Genomic DNA, 25,000 nt, shown 5'->3' on the forward strand with positions numbered 1-25,000 from the left:
TTAATTCAAATGAAATTTTGGTATATAAGGTAGATTATCTGATAGTTTTGTGATGTCTTTTAATGTGGTGTTCAACTAAATGCTTTTTTCAAGCCCAGTTTCTTTGTACAGTTGTCTTTAACCAGTTTGTGCTCTGCATGCCAACTTTGTGTGCCTCTTGGTTAGGGAGAAAGTAGATCCCAAAGGCTTGTAGAAATACCTCATGAACTCTTTGGCATGATGTTTTGGAAAGGAACTTATTAGCAAGGGATTATATCAACTCAAGTTCCATTTTTGAGTGCTTCAAACTAGTTTCTCCTTGTTTACTGACTTTACAGTCCTCCCTTCCCCCACCAAAGGTACCTATTTCTGCTATCCTGCGGGTGATGTAGGCTTCTGTGGGCTAATTTGGGAACATACTCCTTGTTTATAAGCATTTTTTTTTTAATGGAGTTTGTCATGAGTTCTAAGAAACTTGCTGCCAAACAGACTTTTGGAATAGAACTGCCTTTAAATTGGGGATAGCATCCATTCTCATTATGCACTTCTCAGAAGTGACTGTTTTTCATTGAATGTGCTAATATTTGGCTTTTTTCCTTTATAGTAACAAACGAATATAATGAATCACTGCTCTATAGTCCAGAAGAACCAAAAATACTTTTCAGTATTCGAGAACCAATAGCAAACAGAATTTTCTCAAGCAGTCGCCAGCGTTGTTTCACCTCAAAGTAAGCTTCCACAGTCTCTTGTAGCTGTTTTCCTCCCTTGTAATTAATTATAAAGCACATTTGGCTGTGAAAGTATTCAGTTTCATTAAATCACTCCTTCAAACTTAATCATGCAGGAAAAGTAGAAGCTGTGGCGCTACAGCGGTATCATGCTAATAACCTGGCTAACGTGATATTTTCTCTGAAACTTACTGTTTCATTTTAGAGAAACTAAAATTTAACTGAGTGGAAAGAAAGGACATGGTTATTTAATTGGGTAATGTGTGCTTGTTTGTTTTTACTTTATTAAGTAAGACACAGTAAGATCAGATTGTCACTTCAAAAGAAACTGACTGGAAAGCAACTTTTTTTTCATATGCTGTGGAATAAAAGCAGGACATACATTCATATAAAGCCTAAATTGTGTAGCAACATAAAGGACTCATTTCTTTCAGCTTTTCCCTACAAGTGAATCTCCCACCCATGCCCACATCTATTAAATTTGCCACGGATTTTTTTTTTTTTTGAGGGGAAGAAGATATACAAAAATGTTTATAATTTTTGTAAAGGTTTCCCAGTCTTCCAGACTAACAAGAAAACTTAACTATAGTTAGGGCTTCCCTGATACTTCAGCTGGTAGAGAATCCTTCAGCAATGCAGGAGACCCCAGTTTGATTCTTGGCTCAGGAAGATTCCCTGGAGAAGGGATAGCCTACCCACTCCAGTATTCTTGGGCTTCCCTGGTGGCTCAGATGAAAAGGAATCCACCTGTAATGCGGGAGACCTGAGTTCAGTCCCTGGGTTGGGAAGATCCCCTTGGAGAAGGGAATGGCTACCTACTCCAGCATTCTTGCCTGGATAATTCCATGGACAAAGGAGCCTGGCAGGCTACAGTCCATGGGGTCACAAAGAGTCAGACACAACTAAGCGACTTCTACTTTCACTTTTCATGGCAAGCAAAGAATAGTTCAGTTACAAATTGCTTCTTAACAGTGTGCATATACTTTTTTGAAAATGCATAATTGATTTTTTTCCAGGAAAGACACTAAAAAGGATAGTGATCATATTTAAAAATCACTTAATCATTTGAGAATTAATTTTGATTAATCAACAAATCTGTACTCAGATTGGGTAAGACTGAAAGATTCATTTAAATGTTTGCTCATGTAAGTATGAGAACAGCTTTATGACTTTGGCTGGAAAATATTTCTTAGCAACAGATTGACAGGTTGAACTAAATTAGAGTTATTAACTTTTGTTAATCAAGACACCATGAAGAAAATAAAGAGGCAAGCCACAGAGTGAGATAGTATCTATGTTCAGCAATGGACTCATATCCAGAATATATTATAAAAATTCTTACCAGTCAGTAAGAAAGAAGGCAGGCAACCCCTTAGAAAAATGGCCGAAAGTCTTGGACGGGCATTTCGCAAAAGAGAATATCCAAATGGCTGATACGTGTATGGAGAAACATCCTTGACCTTATTCATGTGAGAAATGTAAATTAAAACTATATCATAGAATACCATAGTCATGTAAGGATGTGAGAATTGGACCTTAAAAAAGGCTGAGTGCCGAAGAATTGATGCTTTTGAATTGTGGTGCTGGAGAAGACTCTTGAGAGTCCCTTGGACTGCAAGGAGATCAAACCAGTCAATCCTAAAGGAGATCAATCCTGAATATTCATTGGAGGGACTGATGCTGAAGCTGAAGCTCCAATACTTTGGCCACCTGATGTGAAGAGCTGACTCATTGGAAAACACCTTGATGTTGGGAAAGATTGAGGGCAGGAGGAAAAGGGGGTGACAGAAAATGAGATGGTTGAATGGCATCATCGACTCAATGGCATGAGTTTGAGCAAACTCCAGGAGATAGTGAAGGATAGAGGAACCTGGCGTGCTGCAGTTCATGGGGTCGCTTAGAGTCAGATATGATGGAGCAACTGAACAAATACAATACCACACACACTCACCAGCCTAGCTAAAATCCCAGTTGTTGATAAGGTGGAGCAACTAAAACTTTTATATAAAAGTGGAGCAACTAGAAATTTTATATAAAACTTTTATACTGTTAGGAATAATATGGAAAATTGTTTGGCAGTTACCTACCAAAGCTGAATATAGGACATGCAGTGACTCAGTGATTCTGCTCGAAGATATATATCCAGCAGAAGTGTATACACTGACAGATATGTATGTACGAAAAGACATACTCAAGAATATTCATAGTAGCAATGTTCCCAATAGATAAAAACCCTAATGTCCATGAATAGTAGAAGAGATACTTAAGTTTTGGTATTTTCGTACAATGCAGGTGTTTTCAGACAGCAATGAAAATGAACCCAGTGCTGCTACGTATGATAATGTGGATGATTTCACAAGCATACTGTTGAGCAAAAGAAGCCAAATAGAGGCATATCTATTGTATTCTTCCATTTATATAGAATTTCAAGAATAGACAAAGCTATTATTACTATGTGATTGAAATTAGGATAGTGGATATGCTTGGGAAGGAGGCGCGGGGAGTAGAGACTGGGAGATGGGTTAAGAGCAATGAGGGAACTTCCCGGGAACTGAGTGTAACATTCAGTTCCTAATTTGGGTGATGATTACACAAGTGTGCTCATTGAGCTGTACCCTGATAATTTGTGCCTTTTCTGTATGTTGTATATAAGTAAAAATTTTACATGACAGTAGTTACATTCTTGCTCAATACTTAAAATACTTGTAATGGTAATAATGTTCAAAAAGCTCCTATGAGTTCCATCAAGTCTGAACTTGTTCACTTTTAAGTGTTTGGGTGAATGGAGCTATCCTGAATGTTTCAATTTTGAGATTTTTTTGGGTAATGTACTCATATTGACATAGTCACTAATTCTCTCATAACAAAGGGCAGGGCAACTTGATTTTTAAAATCAAGGCCAGATGATCTACCTGCCAGTTTAGATAAAAACTCAGTGTTGTAAAGAAACTGCAGTTTAAGCAAAGTGTTGATATTTAACACACGTCTCTCTCTGCCTAGGGTGTGTGTGCGTTCTCGGTGTTGGGATGCATGCATGGTTGTGGATGGAGGAACTTCCTTTGAGTTTAATGACGGAGCCATTGCTTCAATGTTGATCGAGAAAGAAGACGAGCTTCGAACTGTGCTTCTAGAGCAGTGAAGGATTGCCTCAGATGACAATTTTGATTGCTAGAGAAATAGTTTTACTGCAGAAGCAGCCTACCAGTCATAAAGCTACAGTTTTTGGTTGTTGAGACTGATTGGCCTTGGGCTGAAGGGTGACCAAGAAAGTGAGATTTGCATTATTTTTCTGACGGATTCTGATGGAAAAGATGTTCAGCATGTAAGAAAATGGAGGACTAAACTGATTAGAATTCATAACAGTGAAATTTTGATACTGCTTACAGTTGGTTTCCAAGAGTGCTGGTATCTTTATAAATTTAGAGAGGTAGGCTCAAATAAAAGATTTCATGTTTAGGATTTGAAATTTAACTGTACAAGTTTTTTTTTTTTTTTCCTTCCTTTTCCTCCTCACTTTGTGGAATTGGTCAGACCAAACACATCTCATTTGATTAGTATTTTTTTATAGTACCTAAAGATTAAGGTTTTTTAAAAAACTTTGATGGAGAATTTTGATAAATCCTGATAAATGTGTTTTTGTATATCTGCCAAGAGTTTTCTAATTTCAGAACACAATGATATTGTTATGACTACTGATTTAAAAATTCAATCATTTTTGAAATTATAGATGTTTTCATTTCATTGACTATCAGGTTAATTTTGACAATGCTGGGTGAAATATATAAGGACAAAATCATGGCACTATTACAAATGTATTAATTAGCCAATAATTATTTTAGGTCTTTGGTAATTTTTTTTAATAATTTGAGGCTGATAAAGTTCTTCCATATTTAAAACTCTCTAACGGATTTAAAGACAAAGGATGAACTGATTAGGCACATTCTATTATGAGTTTGGTAAAACCTATAACAATTTTCATCTAGTATTAGGAGTATTGTCAGAAAGAAAATGGATTGTTTAATAAATATGCAAAACATTTTAGTTTTGGAATTGCCTTACTTATTATCATGGTAGTTTTCACCTAGTTCATATTCCAAATTTTACACATTAGGTTTGGAGGATAAAATGTTGTGGCTTTTCTTTTTTTCCCATTATGACAGTTTCTTTACCTAATTCCCAGTTTACTTATAAATAATCCTAGAATTATCACAAAAAGTTCCTCTTGCTGCATCATGAGACAATTGGTATTCTTAGTCCAGTTATTCAAAGTTGTATTTTTTTTCCACTTGCTGTTAAAAATTTGTCTTCAGTCACTGAAATATTTACTGAACACCGACTCTGCCATGCACTGTGTCAGGCGCTGGATGTACATGGTGATCTGAACAGCTGCTGTCCTGATAGAACTGAATTTGGTGAGCTCAGAAGTAGATTCTGCGAAAACTAGGATGTGTAATCAAACCGAGGTTTGGCTCTTGGGTTGGTAACATTTATCATGTTCTTGTCAGATTTTTAAATATTATTATACAAAGATAATCTTAGGTTTTGATGTATATCCAGAACAAGAATTTGTTTTTCTTAGTTGAGAGTAACTGCATAGATACTACTCGCAAGGAGTTTACATGATGCATACAATAAAAATTGGGTGTTTTCCCAGAGATGGATCTAGTTTCTGATTTGATTTAATAATGATATACTTAAGATACCACTTTATAAAGAAGTGAAATTCCACACTATAGAAACTCCTTAACAGGTTTAAAATACCTTTTTGACAAAAATGCCAACTCCATCTTTAATATCAAAGAAATCTGATTGTCCAAAATGGTACATATATCTGTTTAATATGTAACATATTAATAGGTAACCTGCTATGTAAAATTGTTTATAAGCCATATTTTAGAGGTTTAAAAACTACTTAATGTGTTCCATTTGTGATATAACCTTTAACATTTCTGACCTGTTGTGGGATTTACTTGTAAGAGGTGACGAGAGGGAAAGGTTGTTAGAATAGCAAAAATGTTTTTATGAATGAGTTCCTTTTAATGGCAACTACATGTGAATAAAAGTAAACCATTATCTTTTCTTTTTTAGTTCATTTATTTCTTCAGCTCTTATGGGTCATTATTTGAAAACCAGATTGCCCCAGAATATTATATTTCATGTCTTTTTTCCACACTATTACTCTTTTCCCTGTTGACTTCATTCACTGCTAATATGTGACACAGTGCTTCCTGGTAAATGTAGATTCTTCAGATATTTTTGAGTTAATGTTTTTGATATTCCATATGTATTTATATTCATGGACCGAGTAAATCAAAATCATATTACATGAACTGCTGAACTGGAAAGAAGAATTGTTTTAAATGAAGCTTATTCCTTAACATTAAAGTAAACATGAAGGATTAGGGTGTAAATCAATAAGAAGGCTTATATATGTTTTCTACATGAAGAAACATATAAAAAATATTTTTTAAGTGTCACAGGCTTTATTTTATGATAGATTTTTAAGAAAATTACTGGCTAAACGAGGAGCTAAAAAGAAAAAATGGAAAAGGATGTTTGAAGTGTTAATTTGAATATTTTATAGGCTAGCAAAGGCATGGATTATAATGAATTTTGTTCTCCCATTTTTAATAATCATCAGTGGTTAAAAAAAATTCAAAACTTGGGATCCTGGAAGACTTTGAAGAGCTCTATCTGAACAATACACACCTTTTTATACCAGAAGATTCTGAGTTCACTGGGAGTAGGGGTTGTGTGTTCTGATTTGTACAATGAATACTTGAAAACCTGCATAGCTAGAGAAGAAATCTATTATAATAAATGATGGTTTTACATGCTGAAACAATACTGCTAGGGAGTCTGTAGGTCGGGGGGTGATGTATTGATAGTTGCAGTAAGTAGGACAGTATTTGGGGAACTTTCTTTTTTTTTAACCATTCTTTTAAAATGTTTTCCCCAACTGCAACTTTTTTTTTTCTCCCTACACCTACTCTCTTTAAATGATTGAAGAGAGCTTGAATGATTTGTTACGTTGTCATCATACTAGATTAGTTCTTTGCTTTCACAAGTGGCTTCCCTGGTGGCTTAGATGGTAAAGAATCCACCTGCAATGTGGGAGACCTGGGTTCCATCCCTGGGTTGGGAAGATCCCCTGGAGAAGGGAACTCCAGTATTCTGGCCTGGAGAGTTCCATGGACTGTATAGTCCACAGGGTCACAAGCAGTCAGATACGACTGGAGACTTTCACAAGAAAATCTATTTACATAGCTATTTCCTCTTGCTTCAGAGCTTTCCTTCAAAGCATCATGTCACGATAAATGATTTTTCACAAAATCATTCTATTCATCTTTGAAGTATTTCCATTAGTCTTTAAAATGGGTTGTTGTGGATTATCCACTTACCATGTAGTTTTGGATTAAAATATCACCAAAGTCTTTTGGAAGGAATGATGCTAAAGCTGAAACTCCAGTACTTTGGCCACCTCACGCGAAGAGTTGACTCATTGGAAGACTCTGATGCTGGGAGGGATTGGGGGCAGGAGGAAAAGGGGACGACAGAGGACGAGATGGCTGGATGGCATCACCGACTCGATGGATGTGAGTTTGAGTGAACTCCGGGAGTTGGTGATGGACAGGGAGGCCTGGCGTGCTGCGATTCATGGGGTCACAAAGAGTCGGACACGACTGAGTGACCGAACTGAACTGAACTGAAAGTCTTAACCCCTCTATTTTCTGGTTCTTGCAGCAATACCACTGTAAGTTAGCTTACAGGTACTATCCTGAGTAGTAAATTAATAGTTTTGAGTAAAAAGACATTTTAAAAGCCAATGTAAATGACCAGGTTTTTAAAAAAATACAACATGAAATCATGGTAATGGTTGGGATATGATCAATTCCAGTGTGCCTGTTAATTTTAAAATGTGTGTCTATGGAAAAAAGTCTGCCTTCTAGTCTTTCATCAGTCACAGCCCCTTCCATCTGAAGACCTTAAATATAGTGATTTTACTGCTCAAATGTACAAGGTAGATATTTTGATATTTGGTTTAAGGAATACCAAAATATCAGTATCTTGATATTTAGATTCACTAAAAAGTAACTCAAACACTAGAGCAAAACAAATCCATAAAATGAGCTTAGGCTTTAGGGTTTCAACCTGTATAAGGAGTTAGCGTCTTGGTGGAGAGAGCCTTTTGACTTTCTGGGACCTTTGGCCAGGTGGGGATGGGGAGAGGAGAGGTAACGAGAGAGAAGGTTGCCTTCTGTTTGTCCCAAGGTTAGGTTATCCAGTGGAAAGGTGTTTCCAGTTTTCCTGGACCATTTAGTGTCTTTCCTCCTGTTCTAGACCTTGCCCTGTCCTCTACATTGTAGATCATTAGTCAATGTTGGATTGTAGTTAAGTTCACCATAATAGAAGGGACACAGTCACTTTATCCAGAAATAAATATTTTGCATTTGGCTAGAGTTTGCCTAATAATCTTGGGAACTTGCAACTAGGGTATAGAAGAGGAATCAAGAGCCACAGGCAGACTGTTAACACTGTTGTTGTTCAGTCTCTTGGGTCATGTCCAACTCCTTGTGACCCCATGGACTACAACACACCAGACTTCACTGTCTCCCGGAGTTTGCTCAAGCTCATGTCCATTGAGTCAGTGATGCTATCTAACCATCTCATCCTCTGCTGCCCTCTTCTTTTGCCTTAAGTCTTTCCCAGCATCAGGGTTTTTACAATGAGTCAGCTCTTTGCATTAGGTGGCCAAAGTACTGGAGCTTTAGCATCAGTCCTTCCAATGAATATTCAGGGCTGATTTCTTTTAGGATTGACTGGTTTGATCTCCTTGCTGTCCAAAGGGGCTCTCAAGAGTCTTCTCCAACACCACAGTTTGAAAGCATCAGTTCTTCAACGCTCAGCCGCCTTTATGGTCCAACTCTCAAGTCCATAATGACTCCTGGAAAATCCATAGCTTTGACTGTATAGACATTTGTTAGCAAAGTGATGTCTTCTTTTGAATATGCTGTCTAGTTTTGTCATAGCTTTCCTTCCAAAGAGCAGTCATCTTTTAATTCATGGCTGCAGTCACCATCTGCAGTCATTCTGAAGCCCAAGAAAATAAAATCTGTCACTGCTGCTTTTTCTCCATTTGCCATGAAGTGATGGAACAGGTGCCATGATCTTGTTTTCTGAATGTTGAGTTTTAAGTCAGCCTTTTCACTCTCCTCTTTCACACTCAAGAGGTTCTTTAGTTCTTCATTTTCTGCCATTAGTGATATCATCTGCATATCTGAGGTTATAGATATTTCTCCTGGCAATCTTGATTCACAAAAAGAATGAAAGGCATATGGTGTGTGCCTCTTGAAGGAAGACAGTAATACCACCTATCCTGTCTCCTTGCTATGATGTTCAAAAAAACCTTGACAAACTAAGCCTATAGATCAGGGTCTCTCAACACTGGCACTGAGGTTTTGGATCAGATGGTTCTTTATTGTGGGGAGCTGTCCTAGCTATTGTGGGATGGTTAGCAGCATCCTTGGTATGTACCTGCTGGAGGCCAATAGCTCCTCTCCACTTGTGACAACCAAAGCAGTTTTCACATGTTACCAGTGTCTCTTGGGTGGCAAACTCACTCTTGGTTAGCTTTTTGCGGCTAGATCTACCAGTTTATGGAAATAGGGGACACATGAACCTGTTAAATACTATTCCAGGGATGGATCACAACAGTAAAATCCAGAATGGGCAACACTGGACAAGCAACCTAGTTTCTTCCATATGTAAAGTGTAAGGATAGTAAAGAAGAGGAACACTAAGATTAAGAGACTAAGAAAATGTCAATGTCAACTAAATGCAAAGTATGATCCGTGTTTGGAGCCTGAGCAAAACAAATCTATGTAAGAAAAGTTTTTACATAGCTAGGGAACTTTCAACATCATCTTGATATTTAATGTTTTAGAATTAAATCAGAAGAATATCTTTCAGAGGTAGATACTGAACTATTCATGAAGTCATGGGTCTCGGTTTTGCCTCAAAAATGATCTTGTGAGCATGTGATGTCCATGGGATGGGAGAGAAGGGTGAAATGAGATTGGTCATGAGTTAATGACCTTTGGAAGCAGAAAATGAAATTCATCATCTTTACCTTCTGCATTTGACATTTTTGATAACAAAAAAGGAAGCATGGTATTGATATTAAAAAGGAAGCAAAAAACTGGGTAATATTCAGGAAGCATCACCATTCTATTTGAATGTGTTCAAAAGGAGCTAATTCCTAGAAGATCTCTGGATATAGGGTAAACTATTCAAACAGTTTGCTAATGAGAATAAAATGCACAGTACAAGCTGATCAAGTCTGTATTTAAAAAGTGCTATGAGCAGATTTTTATCGATAGTACTTGATACTTTATTGATAGTACTTATCACTTAATCTCACATCTTATAAAATGTTAATACTTTAAGCACTTTAACCGTAACAAGCCTGATTTAGTACCTTGTCAAAGAATTATAAACATTTTGACAACACATGAAGTAGATGGGACAAAAGGGATCATGTTATGGCTTGCTTTAAAGTGCTTTGTTCAGAGGGTTGGGGCCTCCCTGGTGGCTGTGATAAGGAATCTGCCTGCAATGCAGATCCAGAGAAGGCAATGGCACCCCACTCCAGTACTCTTGCCTGGAAAATCCCATGGACAGAGGAGCCTGGTAGGCTGCAGTCCATGGGGTCGAGAAGAGTTGGACATGACTGAGTGACTTCACTTTCACTTTTCACTTTCCTGCAGTGAAGAAGGAAATGGCAACCCACTCCAGTGTTCTTGCCTGGAGAATCCCAGGGACAGGGGAGCCTGATGGGCTGCTGTCTATGGGGTTGCACAGAGTCGGACACGACTGAAGCGACTTAGCAGCAGCAGCAATGCAGAAGATGCAGATTTGATCCCTGGGTCAGGAAGATCTCCTGCAGAAGGAAATGGCAGCCCTTTCCAATATTTTTACCTGGGAAATCCCATGGACAGAGGAACCTGGTGGGCTACAGTACATGGGGTTGCAAGAGTAGGACACGACTTAGCACACACACACATTCAGAGGGCTGAGAGAAATCTCACACCATACCTAATGCTCGTTTTAACCAGAGTGCTTAAGAAAAATAGAGAAAGAAAAAAGGAATACAACTTAGCTGAAGTATTCATTTTTATAAAAATGTTTTATTTTAAAACAAATCTATAAAAGTAGAAATCACATACAAAAATACAGATTACTCTGACATGTTAGCAAAATAGCTTATGGCTGGACTTGAGTTTCGAAGTACTGTATGTGTGAGGGTATCCGGAAATAAGAGGCCAACCGGATCCTCCCTCCAGCCCGTGTCACTAATCTGTAAACAATAATTTCAAGTAGTATGTAGCACTTTTAAACTACTACAAAATTGAAACCTAATCATTTCCTGTGTAACACTACTTTATAAAAATGTTCTTCCTTAGGTTTGAGCAGATAAGGGCACTTCATACCATTGTTTATAACATTTCAAAGATCTGATTTTTAAAAAAAAGCAATGTTAATAGAAATGATGAGTTTGGGCTTTTTGCTCCATTTTGAATATATGGGAAGGTCATTGATTTAAACAAGAAGTTAGTGTTTTTTTTTTTTTTTTTTTAAGTAGAATTTAGTCCTTTTGCTTCTATGTATCATTAAAAAAAAATCACTGATGCTATCAAAAGGTTCAGCACCCAAGTCTTAACTTTTATGCATGTGCCAGCTGTGCTTATTGCTCTGAAACTGCATGGAACATACACCTTCTTCTAGTGTATATTCCTAATTGAAAGGAACATGCAGTTCTTAGGGAACTCCAGGTCCAGAACTTTATAAAACAGGTTGCTAGAAACAATCATTGTGAGAGGCCATTAAAATAAAATAAAAAAAAAGACAATTTAAAATACTTGATTCCAGAGTAAAAATAACTTTGAGAACCTTAGCAAAAAGGAAAACGCAGGCATCTGCGGTTCAGGATTCCATCCAACATTTCAAGAATCAAAGAATGACTGGTTCCTACCTCTCTAAAACAAAGTCATCTTAAAAGCTAAAGAACCCACGTTAACATAATTTGATCATAAAGTCAGAAGTCCACAATTCAATTTCCTCAGCTAATTCAGAACGCTGCGAACACAGTACATAAAGGAAATAAAAGTAGTCGCCCAGTCGTGTTCGACTTTTTGCGACCCCATGGACTGTAGCCCGCCAGGCTCCTCTGTCCATGGGATTCTCTAGGCAAAAATACTGGAGTGGGTTGCCATTTCCTCCTCCAGGGGACCTTCCCAACTGTACATAAAGGAGACTTCATTAATGTGCATTCGAGGATACCCCAGGTTAACTGTCATAGAAAACTGTCTCTTGAGCCTTTACATTCTATACCAATTCTACACCTCTGGTTGGCCAACTGTTTGTTTCTTTATTTAGGTTTTAAGGTGAATGACCTGGGGCTATTTGTTTCCATCAACCTGACTGCAAATCTAAAGGCGCAGTTGAAATGTCTATTTTTCTTGCCATCCTCAGAAGAGATTGCTGCAGATCTACTCTATGATTCTCATTCTTTTCAGCTTACAATACAAATAGCTTATTATTTTTTGCAACCTATGTCTTATAATAAAGCAGTGCTGAAAAATTAAATAGAAGAATGTTCAGTTGCCATATCGGCTATGAAAATGATTTGCTGGTGGCGATTTTTAAGCTTGATTCTAAATAGATTTATGAAGAATGGCACTTGGAAGACGTGGTTCAAATTTTGCTATTTAAGGTATCTTGAAATTATAGGCTCACTCTCCCTAAAATTTCAAAAAGCGTAGAGCTGAGGCTCTTAAGGGTATAGCAGTGATAAAAGCTTTCATAGTCAGTTCTAAAAAGCAACACTTCATAGTTTTCTGTCTCCAATGGTTCTCTAATATACTTGTAGAAGGAAGGCAATGGAAAACCATGAATAAAAATAGCTGAGCTCTCCACAATTGGGCTTCCTGCTTACTTTCCCTGTTCAAAGAAAAGAGGAGACACCATCTTGCAATAGAGGATTCATAGGCAACTGGGCTTCTCCAGTGACAGTCGGCATTTGATGCCCCATATCTCTTGGTTCTTCTTGTTGCCAATGGTCGGCCTGGCGATGGTGGTGAAATGGGAGCAATTAATCTGTAGATGAGGGAGGGCTTCCTTTAACAATTGAAGGGTACCGTCTGGTACGATTCCAAAGACTTGTAGTGTTTTTAATGTGGGAATTTCTCCAAGTTCACTGGAAAGGAAAAGAGAGACTTTCAGAGTAGCAGTATCTATGGTAACTGCCACTAGAGTTACATGATCCAATTTTTACACACTGTATCATATTTTATACGATACAAACTGAAGACATAATTTGCAATCAATGATTCGAGGGAACAGCAAAGGTGAATCAAACCACAAAGCACAGGCCACAGCTTGGGCAATACGGCCTTAGGAAACACATAAGTGCATTTCGTTGAATTTCTAATAACCAAAAAACTCCTAGGTTTATTTAAAATCCAAACATATTTTCTTTCTTTCTCCATTCTTGGTTTATATTCCTCCTCCCCTCCCACCCCCCGCCCCTACTCTTGGTTTATATTGAAAAATGTCACTGTGTTGGGAGGGGAAGCCAGCAAGCTAGTGATGGGAAAAGTAAATGTTTTACTATGGCATAAGCTGGAGTCACGAAAGGTTACATGCCACTTAAGGATATGGACTTGATCTTCATTTGAACAAGGCCTGCCCACTTGAAAGGAGATGTGAGCAGAGTTAGTGACTTCCAAGTAGTGGTTAATAGTCAACAAGTCCATTACATATGATGAAACCTAACGGTGACTTCATGATACTATTTTAAGGTTGTGTGTCAGGTGCAGATAGACACAATAAACATTTTACTTCTCTACATATTCCCTTTTTTTCTTTCTGACACACGGAAGCCAGTTATCTTCCTAGGTATTTCACATTAAGTGAAACCGAGAGTCCCTTGGATTGCAAGGAGATCCAACCAGTCCATTCTGAAGGAGATTAGCCCTGGGATTTCTTTGGAAGGAATGATGCTAAAGCTGACACTCCAGTACTTTGGCCATCTCATGCGAAGAGTTGACTCATTGGAAAAGACTCTGATGCTGGGAGGGATTGGGGGCAGGAGGAGAAGGGGACGACAGAGGATGAGATGGCTGGATGGCATCACTGACTCGATGGATGTGAGTCTGAGTGAACTCCGGGAGTTGGTGATGGACAGGGAGGCCTGGTGTGCTGCGATTCATGGGGTCGCAAAGAGTTGGACATGACTGAGCAACTGAACTGAACTGAACTGAACTGAACTATGTCAACAGTGAGATTCTGGTGCACAAAAAAGGGATCCTGTTTTCCCAAAGCAAATATGCTTTGGTAATGATTCTTTCTTCTTACCCTAGGTCTACAGGCTTAGAAATTCATCTCTCTGATCTATATTTACTCCAGGTTGGGACACACAGTCCAAAGTCTCAGGAAAGGGAATATTTAGTTTGGAGTTTCAACAAAATCCCACGGCAGATCAATGAGAAAATCAATTCCCTAGAATAAGAAGCATCCTTTATATTTTCATACTGTCAATAATTACTTAAAAAACAAACCTTCCTTAGAGTAATTGTCAGCTTGCCCCTAATCTTTCCTCCTCTCAGCTTAGTGTATATACCAATGACCAAGGCCATCCTCATAAAGCCTAGCTCAGATTAAGTCCTTCCCCTGTTTGAAATCGATGATGCCTCCCTCACGTTTACAGAACTCAAACCATCTACTCGCCTTAAGACCTTCCATACTACTCCTGCTCTCACTCCCCATCTAAGTGTATTTATTCTACATTTAGGAGAGTTTTAAACACCACAGATGTTAACATATACTGGTTGAATACAAGAGGAAGGGTAATTTAGAAAATAAAAGTACTAACCAAATGAAATAAACATGCTTGGTGTTCCTAAGGGGGCAGTTAGATCTGGATGTAAAAGAAAATCAGCAAGAACAAATTGCTATTGTTCATCAAGTAAGCTAATCTCTGAAATGGAAACAAGAGTATAAGGAGATGTCAGCATATACAGATGTTTATACTTACCGTCACTGAAGATGATAGCAATCTGGCCCAATCTTAAATTTCTCTTATATAAAATCTGAGTATATGAGAACTTTGTAATATCCATGAGAATCCAGATTCTGGGATCTCTAGATTAGCCAAGTTGTAAGACATTCTGCAGTGGAGAGTATTTAAAACAAGAAACTAGAGGTGGGAGTGAAGAGGGATGGCAGACGACAGAAAAGCAAATGTTTTCGCAACAGCACTTTGTAAAAGCCTTGGTGAGGAAGGAAATTATATTAGACACTTAGAAGACACTCAGGTGTTACATGTGAGAAAGGAGTGAGCAGAATATGATAGATGGTGGATGAATGACCATTCCCAAGCCAATAAAACCAGGAAGTCTTTAAGATTTTAAGGAGACCCCCCACCCCCCCCAAAACAAGCCTCTTGTATGTGTATCACCTACAGCACAGCAGAGAACGTACCCAAGTATCTCTTTGAAAACTTCATGGAAGAGACTGAAAAGTAAACTAAAGGAGAGTAAATAGAAACGAATAGTTTGAGAGTCATTATTTCTAACTTCAGTATAAAATGACACTGATAAGGTCTTAAGTGTCTCTAGTTAGTTAGTAAAGAAAAGGTATTTATAAACTGTTTGACCAGGTTCACTCCTTTGCTGTTCACTGTTCAGTCGCTAAGTCGTGTTCCACTCTTTGAGACCCCATGAGCCTGGAAGCACACCAGGCTTCCCTTCCTTCACTGTCTCCCTGAGTCTGCTCAAACTCACGTCCACTGAGTCAGGTGATACCATCCAACCATCTCGTTCTCTGTCACCCCTTTCTCTCCTCCCCCAATCTTTCCCAGCATCAGGGTCTTTTCCGGTGAGCTGACCCTTCGCATCAGGTAACCAAAGTATTGGAGTTTCAGCTTCGGCATAAGTCCTTCCAATATTCAGGGTTGGTTTCCTTTAGGACGGACTGGTTTGATCTCCTTGCTGTCCAAGGGACTCTCAAGAGTCTTCTCCAACACCACAGTTCAAAAGCATCAATTCTTCGGTGCTCAGCTTTCTTTAGGGTCCAACTCTCATATTCATACATGACTACTGGAAAAACCATAGCTTTGACTAGATTGATCTTTGTTGGCAAAGTGACGTCTCTGCCTTTTAATACTCTGTCTAGGTTTGTCATAGCTTTTCTTCTAAGGAGCAAGCATCTTTTAATTTCACGGCTGCAGTCACCATCTGCAGTGATTTTGGGGCCCAAGAAAATAAAATCTGTCACTGTTTTCATCGTTTCCCCAACTACTTGCCATGAAGTGATGGGACTGGATGCCGTCATCTTTTGAATGTTGAGTTTTAAGCCACTCTCCTCTTTTACACTTTCCTCTTCCACCCTCATTGGAAGCTCTTCTGTTCCTCTTCACTTTCTGCCATTATGGAGGTATCATCTGCATATCTATTGTTGATATTTCTCCCAGCAATCTTATTCTCCTTATAAAACCTTAAATTCCTCAACTTAAAACTCTCCTGCAAGTATTATTATTTCTTTAGTTTCTCTTAATCTCAGATTACTATCTCCAGCTTCAGTTTTTTCCATTAATGAGAAATACAAGAGAAATCAGACCAATTAATAAGGAAGGGAATAAATACAAGGAGGGTGTGTCCTGAGGATAAAATATCTAGTTTGCCAAGTATTTCAAAGCATTATCAGTACAAAAGAAAGACACTCAAATTTTATGTTACCACTTCTAAGAAATGAAAATTTTTTTAGCATAAATAGCTTTCTGGAAATTATTGAAGATCCTAGAACTCTTACTATGCATTTCATATACATTTTACCTGGAGAAATGTTTAAGGATAGGGTACCAGCAAACTCATCTTAATGAATTCACAAGGTAAACCAGTATACTGTTCACTTTATGTCTTAAGAAACATACTCTTTTTACCTTAAGGTTCAAGGACAGCATCTTTCTTCTGTCTGTTTTCACTGTATTCTGATGGTCTGACTTGTTACTAAACTGATACCTCTGCTTCCCTTATTTCAAGGTAATATTTAGACAAATTGGTTACAGTGCAGTCAGGGTTCGCACCTGGGTCTGTGACTTCAGATCCATGCTCTGACCCGTCAAGTCACACTGCCTGCAGATGACTGTGCGAGTATTATCATCCCAATGGATATAAATATAAAAATATGAAGGCTCACAGCCTCCCCTTAGCCTCTGCTCAAGTGAATAGGTATTTCCTGCTTAACTTCTTACTCTTTGGAGAGAAAGAACAAAAGTAAGACACATAAGTAGATTCTCTTGAGAAAAACAAGCAGAAAAGAATGATCAGTGTACTCCCAAGGGAGATGCACAGACAATGCAGCTAAAGCTCAAATGGCAAGGGTGGGAAACAACTGTTAACAGAGAAACCTTTTCAGGTTAGACACTCCAGACTCCTAGGAGTTCTGGATGCTAGAAAATTCAAGTGGCAGGGGATTTTAATAAGAGTTGCATATATATGAATTTAAGCCCCAACATCTGCTGCTGCTGCTGCTAAGTCACTTCAGTCGTGTCCGACTCTGTGTGACCCCATAGACGGCAGCCCACCAGGCTCCCCCGTGCCTGGGATTCTCCAGACAAGAATACTGGAGTGGGTTGTCATTTCCTTCTCCAATGCATGAAAGTGAAAAGTGAAAGGGAAGTCGCTCAGTCGTGTCCAACTCTTTGCGACCCCATGGGCTACAGCCCACCAGGCTCCTCCATCCATGGGATTTTCCAGGTGAGAGTACTGGAGTGGGGTGCCATCGCCTTCTCCACCAACATCTGAGAGCCCTGCAACTAAATATTGGCATCTCTTTTATGCAGTGCTTTTCCAAATGAGACACCAGCTGAGACCCTGAGCCCTAAGGATTAACTACAGTGCTTTATTAAAGATGTTAATTACTGGATTCCCTAATTCTATGAGTTAACTCTATATAGCTGAAGTGTCTGATCTATTCATTCTTTTTAATTCTTTTTCTTTAAATTGCAACATAGTTGATTTTTAATGTGTTAGTTTTTGGTGTACAGCAAACTAATTCAGCTATATATACATGTATATGTACATATATATATATATATATACACACACACATACATATTTCATTTTCAGATTCTTTTCCATTACAGGTTACTATAAGAAACTGAATACAGTTCCCCGTTGCTATACAGTTAAGTCCTTGTTGTTGATCTGTTTTATATATGTAGTGTATATCTGTTAATCTCAAACTCCTAATTTATCCCTCTCCCTCCACCCTTTCCCCTTTGATAGCCATAAGCTTGTTTTCAATGTCTGTGAGTCTGTTCCTATTCTGTAGATAAGTTCAGTTGTATTATTTTTTTAGATTCTACATATATGTGATATGATATTTGTCTTTCTCTGATTTACTTAGTATGATAATCTCTGTGTCCATCCATGTTGCTGCAAATGGCACTATTTCATTCTTTTTTATGGCTGAGTAATAGTCAACTGTACATATGTACCACATCTTCTTTATCCATTCATCTGCTGATTCATCATCGCTTCCATGTCCTGGCTGCTGCTATATTCATTAATTCTTTTTTTCTTTTTTGTTCCAAACTTTAAACTTTTTCTTTTGTATTGGGGTATAGCTGATTAACAATATTGTGGTATAATAGTTTCAGGTGAACAGCAAAGGGACTCAGCCACACATATACATGTATCCATTCTCCCCCAAACCCTCCTGCCATCCAGCCTGGCACATAACACTGAGCAGAGTTCCCTGTGCTATACAAAAGGTCCTTGTTGGTTATCCATTTTAAATATAGTAGTGTGTACATGACCTTCCCAAAGTCCCTAATTATCCTTTACCCCTGGCACCCATAAGTTCGTTTTCTGTATTCATTAATAGTTGAAACTAACTTACAAGACCCAAACTAGTAATTTGAGGACTACGTAAATTCTGTGCTCAAATTCAACACCCTTCTTTGGTAGGAATCAGCTTGATTACCTTCATGTGGATAGTGAGCGTAAACAAGGTCAGCAGGGTCATTTAGGCGATGAGGAAGAAGGACACCAGGCCAAATCCAAGATACTGACTCCTTGTAGTTTCTAATAAAATTGCTATACACTTATATATGACATGACGAAAAACTCTGCAGCCCTTTGAAATATAGGAAAACTTCTTAAAGCTAAAGAGATGATATTCCTAGGATGACTTGGGTATGGCACTTCTTAAAAGCAAGATGGATCCGATTCCTCTTTTGTTAGCATTGCTTTGATTTTGTGGAAGTTGCTGAGCAGTACAAAATCAACCCCTAAAAGAGCTACCAGATTAGATATAGACTATTCTGCACGTGTCCAGGAGATCTGAGACATACATCCAGTTCAGTCAGTAACTCACTATTCAGCTTTGGGTAAGTAAGCTTTTACTTCACTCTTCTGGATCTTAATCTCCCTCCTCCTCAAAGAGAACATCACTCTTATAATATTTACTACTTACATATTTTTATTTTTCCCCATTCCTTGGCCTCTGGGACAGACACCACTAGGAGACTGTAGAACTTTCCCTCTAAGCTCAGATGAAGGTTTTTGGACTTAACTAGTTGATCTGAAAAATTTCAGAAACACATATACACACACGGTCTGCCTCCTCCTGTTATACTCTGAGCTTCCTGAGACTAAAGGCTGTCTTCTGCTTTTCTAAGTTCTCCTCAAGTACTTGAACAGTATTCTAATATTTAGACCAGTTCACAGCCAAATAAATGTTTAGTAAACTACCTCAATCAACTCAACTTTACCAGACGTTTTAAGCAAAACATCTTGCCTTGGTTCTTCTATTTTGCTAGTCCTTCCTAACTAGTTTGTGATACATTAATTTGATGTTTAAGCTTTAAACATCTGCTGTTAATAATAACGGATTTTAACACCAAGTGACATCTCTTTTGGCCCCTGCCCTCTGCTCATTTTAAGAAACAAGAGTACTCACAGTAAAGTTTCAGGTATTATGTCATAGCACCGACTGAGTGACAGGTGTTGGAGGTAGTTGAGTTGGTAAAATTCTGGAAAGCAGTCATTTTTCAGCATGACACTATCGCTGTAACAAAACAGAAGAAAAAATTAAAAATCTATCCATCAATCCCAGATGAAGATAGGAACAGCTTATCATTCATTCAGTTCCTTCAGTTCAACAAAGTAAGATTCTTTCCTTGTTCAATAAAAAATCATGAATTTTCATTAAAATTTTTTTGTTTAAAAAAAAAATAAAAACATACCTTAAGTCTAGGTGGACAAGATTGGGACATCTTCCAACTAAGGTAGAGACATCTAGCAAAATAAATAAATAAATAAAAAGATGGTCACTATCAAATGAGGAATCACACAAGGATACTTGCTGTCCATACATTTCACATTGTGCTGGAAATTCATAGTGCAATTAGAGTTATTCACTATTAGAAAAAAAAAATTATCATCTTGCCATGTAAGACTTTCTACCCAGGAAACACAAGAAATCATCTGAAAAACTACTAGCAATAGTAAGACAACTAATTGTGTAAAATGACTGGATAAGAAACTCCATAGCTTACCTATGTGCCAGCAATAGCTAGATGAAAAGAGGTAGGGGGAAGTCCAGTTCACAACAGCAAAAAGCAAAATCAAATAGCACAATATATATACACAAATATCAAAAAGTAGCACTCCAAACCAGTGGAGGAACATCATAGATTATTAAAAAATAATATGGCTACTACAACTAGAGAAAATTAACTTCAACTCAAATAAAATATCCAAATTAATTCCACGTTATTAAAAACGTCCAAATGCAAAAATGAATAATTTATTCACTGGATCTTGGGATCAGTAACGCGTTTCTAAACATAAAGAAAAAAAAAAACAAAAAGGAGACAATGATAATTTACTACATAAATCTTTAAAAACTCTACCATGTTAAAACAAAACAGAATACAAGCAGAAATAAACTGGTATCAGAAAACTGGGAATAAATGTTTCCAATAGAGTTCATGTTTTTTTTTTTTAATTTTATCTTTAAACTTTACAATATTGTATTAGTTTTGCCAAATATCAAAATGAATCTGCCACAGGTATACCTGTCTCCCCCATCCTGAACCCTCCTCCCTCCTCCCTCCCCATACCCTCCCTCAGGGTCGTCCCAGTGCACCAGCCCCAATCATCCAGTATCGTGCATCGAACCTGGACTGGCGACTCGTTTCATATATATTATACATGTTTCAATGCCATTCTCCCAAATCATCCCACCCTTGCCCTCTCCCACAGAGTCCAAAAGACTGTTCTATACATCAGTGTCTCCTTTGCTGTCTCATATACAGGGTTATTGTTACCACCTTTCTAAATTCCATATATACGCGTTAGTATACTGTATTGGTGTTTTTCTTTCTGGCTTACTTCACTCTGTGTAATAGGTTCCAGTTTCATCCATCTCATTAGAACTGATTCAAATGTATTCTTTTTAATGGCTGAGTAATACTCCATTGTGTATATGTACCACAGCTTTCTTATCCATTCATCTGCTGATGGGCATCTAGGTTGCTTCCATGTCCTGGCTATTATAAACAGTGCTGCGATGAACATTGGGGTACACGTGTCTCTTTCCCTTCTGGTTTCCTCAGTGTGTATGCCCAGCAGTGGGATTGCTGGATCATAAGGCAGTTCAGTTCAGTTCAGTTCAGTCGCTCAGTCGTGTCCGACTCTTTGTGACCCCATGAATCGCAGCATGCCAGGTCTCCCTGTCCATCACCAACTCCTGGAGTTCATTCAGACTCATGTCCATTGAGACAGTGATGCCATCCAGCCATCTCAGCCTCTGTCATCCCCTTCTCCTCCTGCTCCCAATCCCTCCCAGCATCAGTCTTTTCCAATGAGTCAACTCTTCGCATGAGGTGGCCAAAGTACTGGAGTTTCAGCTTTAGCATCATTCCTTCCAAAGAACACCTAGGACTGATCTCCTTTAGAATGGACTGGTTGGATCTCCTTGCAGTCCATGGGACTCTCAAGAGTCTTCTCCAACACCACAGTTCAAAAGCATCAATTCCTTGGTGCTCACCTTTCTTCACAGTACAACTCTCACATCCATACATGACCACCGGAAAAACCATAGCCTTGACTAGACGAACCTTTGTTGGCAAAGTAATGTCTCTGCTTTTGAATATGCTATCTAGGTTGGTCATAACTTTCCTTCCAAGGAGTAAGCGTCTTTTAATTTCATGGCTGCAGTCACCATCTGCAGTGATTTTGGAGCCCCCCAAAAATAAAGTCTGGCACTGTTTCCACTGTTTTCCCATCTATTTCCCATGAAGTGATGGGACCAGATGCCGTGATCTTCGTTTTCTGAATGTTGAGCTTTAAGCCAACTTTTTCACTCTCCTCTTTCACTTTCATCAAGAGGCTTTTTAGTTCCTCTTCACTTTCTGCCATAAGGGTGGTGTCATCTGCATATCTGAGGTTATTGATATTTCTCCCGGCAATCTTGATTCCAGCTTGTGCTTCTTCCAGTCCAGCGTTTCTCATGATGTACTCTGCATAGAAGTTAAATAAGCAGGGTGACAATATACAACCTTGACGTACTCCTTTTCCTATTTGGAACCAGTCTGTTGTTCCATGTCCAGTTCTAATTGTTGCTTCCTGACCTACATATAGGTTTCTCAAGAGGCAGGCCAGGTGGTCTGCTATTCCCATCTCTTTCAGAATTTTCCACAGTTTATTGTGATTCACACAAAGGCTTTGGCATAGTCAATAAAGCAGAAATAGATGATTTTCTGGAACTCTCTTGCTTTTTTTTCCATGATCCAGCGGATGTTGGCAATTAACAGTATAAAAAATAGTATATTAAGAGTATAAAAAAATATAACATGGGTAAAAAATATAAAGATACTGCATAAAATATAACATAATAAAAATGGAGCAAGAAATGCCAAGTATTTTTTTGTGTGCTGTGACATGAAAAACAAATCCTATTACAATACCCAGAATTGATGAAGTATCATAAAGCAGGTGCCCCTACACTAAAAGTGCATATTTAATTTTATGCAGCCTTTCAGAAGACCTCATATTTTGAGGGTGAACTGATCTTTCTTTTAAAAAAAAGTTTTCAGGGCATAACACACTTTGCTCTTTGGCTCAGTGATTCCACTTTTAGAAAAGTAATCAGAGATCCCAGGTGGTACTAGTGGTAAAGAACCTGCCTACCAAGGCAGGAGACAAGACACACAAGTCCATCCCTAGGTTGGGAAGATCCCTGCAGGTGGGCAAAGCAACCCACACCAGTATTCTTGCCTGGAGAATCCCAAGGACCCTACAGTCCATAGGGTTGCTTCATTCCTGTCTGACTCTTTGCGACAATCAGCAAGGAACTAAATATGATGAAAGGAGGTGGAAACACAAGGAGGCATACACGCACTAAGATATTCACTGTAGTGACAGTTATAAAAGCCCCCTTCCCTCGTTAGTTTAATAGGTCAACCTTCATCCATTCTATGGAACACAATGCTAATAACAGCCATTAAAAAGCTATTTAATAACATTTTACAAAATGAAAAAATAACTCAGGATACATTGTATACTGAAAACAAAATATATATAATGCATGATAATCTCAATTTAAACACACAAACATATATATTTACACACAAATTTACACATAGAAAGGAAGGGGGTTGGGGGTTGGAAGGCTGGAAGAAAATACATCCAAATGTTAAGTGCAATTACCAAGGGTGGTGGGATCACAAACACCTTTTCAGAATTTGGAAGAAAGTCCCATGTGATACTTTGCAATCAGAAAATGCATCAAGTGAGTGTTATTTACTTTAAAAAAATGGGCAAATTTTATTTCTGTTTGAGGGTTCTTTTTTTCTTTCTCACAGCTACATCTCCAGCTGCATCCCCTTGTTTGAATCCTAGACTTGCATTTTCAACCTCCTGCACACACTCACTGGGCTATGTGATAAGCATCTCACATTTATGCCTAAAACCAAATGCTTGATTTCTCCCCTCAATCTCTCCTTCCCCAAAGTCTTCCCCATCTTAGTAAGTACGAACTTCATTGATTGCTGGGGCCCAAACCCTGGGAGTCCTACTCAAACTGTTTCCTCACATCCCACACCCCATCTGTTACCCAGTCCCCTTGGGTTAGCTTTCAAAATGCATCTGAAATCAATCATTTCTTACTTCCTCAAATGTGACCACCAAGTCTCCAGCGGCCTTTCCCTGGCACAGCTCCGCAAGGGGACTTTTCAAAGGTGAGTCAGATCATTGCATTCCTGTTCGAAATACTTCAATGGCTTCCCATCTTACCCAGGAAAACAAGGGAAACAGAGCTTCTGCCTTGGCCAAGAAAGCCCCCAGCTATCTCATCTCCTAACACTGAGCTCCTCGCTCCCTCTCCCAAGCTGGCTTCCATACGGAGAGGAAAAAAAAAATCTCAAACATTTAATAAAGTTTGTCTATTTAAAAAAATAAATAACATCTATTGATTCATTTTCTGATTATAAAGTAGCATATGTGGCTTTCCTCCAAAGGCACCTGCTGGTCCTTAGTTCTAGAATGTTCTTTCCTTACATATCTACGTATCACTCTTTCAGGTCTGTGGTTAAATCTCACTTCCTCAGGGAGCTCTTCTCTTTGGCCATTCCATCTGAAAGCAGCCCCCTTCCTGCTACACTCTACCTGAGCACCCTGCTTTAAACTTTTCCTCCTTGTGTTTCCACCTCCTTTCACCATATTTAGTTCCTTGCTGATTGTCTGGATTCTCCACCAGAATGGAAGCTTCACAAGGATGACTTTCTCTGTTTTGTTCAAGGCCACATGTCTCAAGTTTAGAACTGGGTTTTGTGCGTTATAGGGGCTCAACAGACATTTGTCTCAAGAGCTGCACAACATAGTTCTGAGTGACCCATCATCTCACTAGCCAACCACAAAATCCACAATCAGATACAGTCTTCCCACCTGGGAAAGAATTAAACCTTGGGGGATGAACCTGGTTAGTCTCTGTCTTCAGCCCTTGTTTAAGTCCTGTCTTTCTTTGGTGGGTAGAGTTAGGAACCAGTAGTGACTGCCAAGATTCCTCTTCACCGTCTCCTTCATTTCACTGGAGTAAGAAGGGATCTTAGAAACTACCTAATCTAACTTGTCATTTTAGAAGAGAGACATTTTTCGCTAGAGAAGTCCAAGTAAATCTAAGACCCAAAGCTAGGTCCTCCCAACCTCATTCTGTGCTCAGCC

At 38.5% G+C, this 25,000-nt stretch overlaps 2 protein-coding genes across 9 annotated transcripts in view; one reads left to right on the plus strand and one right to left on the minus strand.

Moving 5' to 3' along the window:
* NADK2 (NAD kinase 2, mitochondrial) overlaps positions 1-5,787 on the plus strand; it is a 45,206-nt gene extending 39,419 nt beyond the window's left edge. For 3 of the 4 annotated variants that reach the window (XM_005221585.5, XM_024981238.2, XM_024981239.2), the window contains 2 exons: positions 584-707; positions 3,708-5,787. In XM_005221585.5, coding sequence (XP_005221642.2) covers positions 584-707; positions 3,708-3,846 — 263 coding nt within the window. In that variant the 3' untranslated portion in view covers positions 3,847-5,787. 4 annotated transcript variants of the gene reach the window in all.
* Positions 5,788-10,874: 5,087 nt separating this feature from the next.
* SKP2 (S-phase kinase associated protein 2) overlaps positions 10,875-25,000 on the minus strand; it is a 39,271-nt gene continuing 25,145 nt past the window's right edge. For all 5 annotated transcript variants that reach the window (NM_001435096.1, XM_059878721.1, XM_024981288.2 and 2 more), the window contains 3 exons: positions 20,020-20,071; positions 19,734-19,841; positions 10,875-12,963 (listed from right to left, as the gene is read on the minus strand). In NM_001435096.1, the coding sequence (NP_001422025.1) occupies positions 12,750-12,963; positions 19,734-19,841; positions 20,020-20,071 (374 nt within the window). In that variant the 3' untranslated portion in view covers positions 10,875-12,749. The remainder of the gene's footprint in view (positions 12,964-19,733; positions 19,842-20,019; positions 20,072-25,000) is intronic.

This window comes from Bos taurus, chromosome 20 (assembly GCF_002263795.3).
Source record: "Bos taurus isolate L1 Dominette 01449 registration number 42190680 breed Hereford chromosome 20, ARS-UCD2.0, whole genome shotgun sequence".
Classification (NCBI taxonomy): Eukaryota; Metazoa; Chordata; class Mammalia; order Artiodactyla; family Bovidae; genus Bos; species Bos taurus.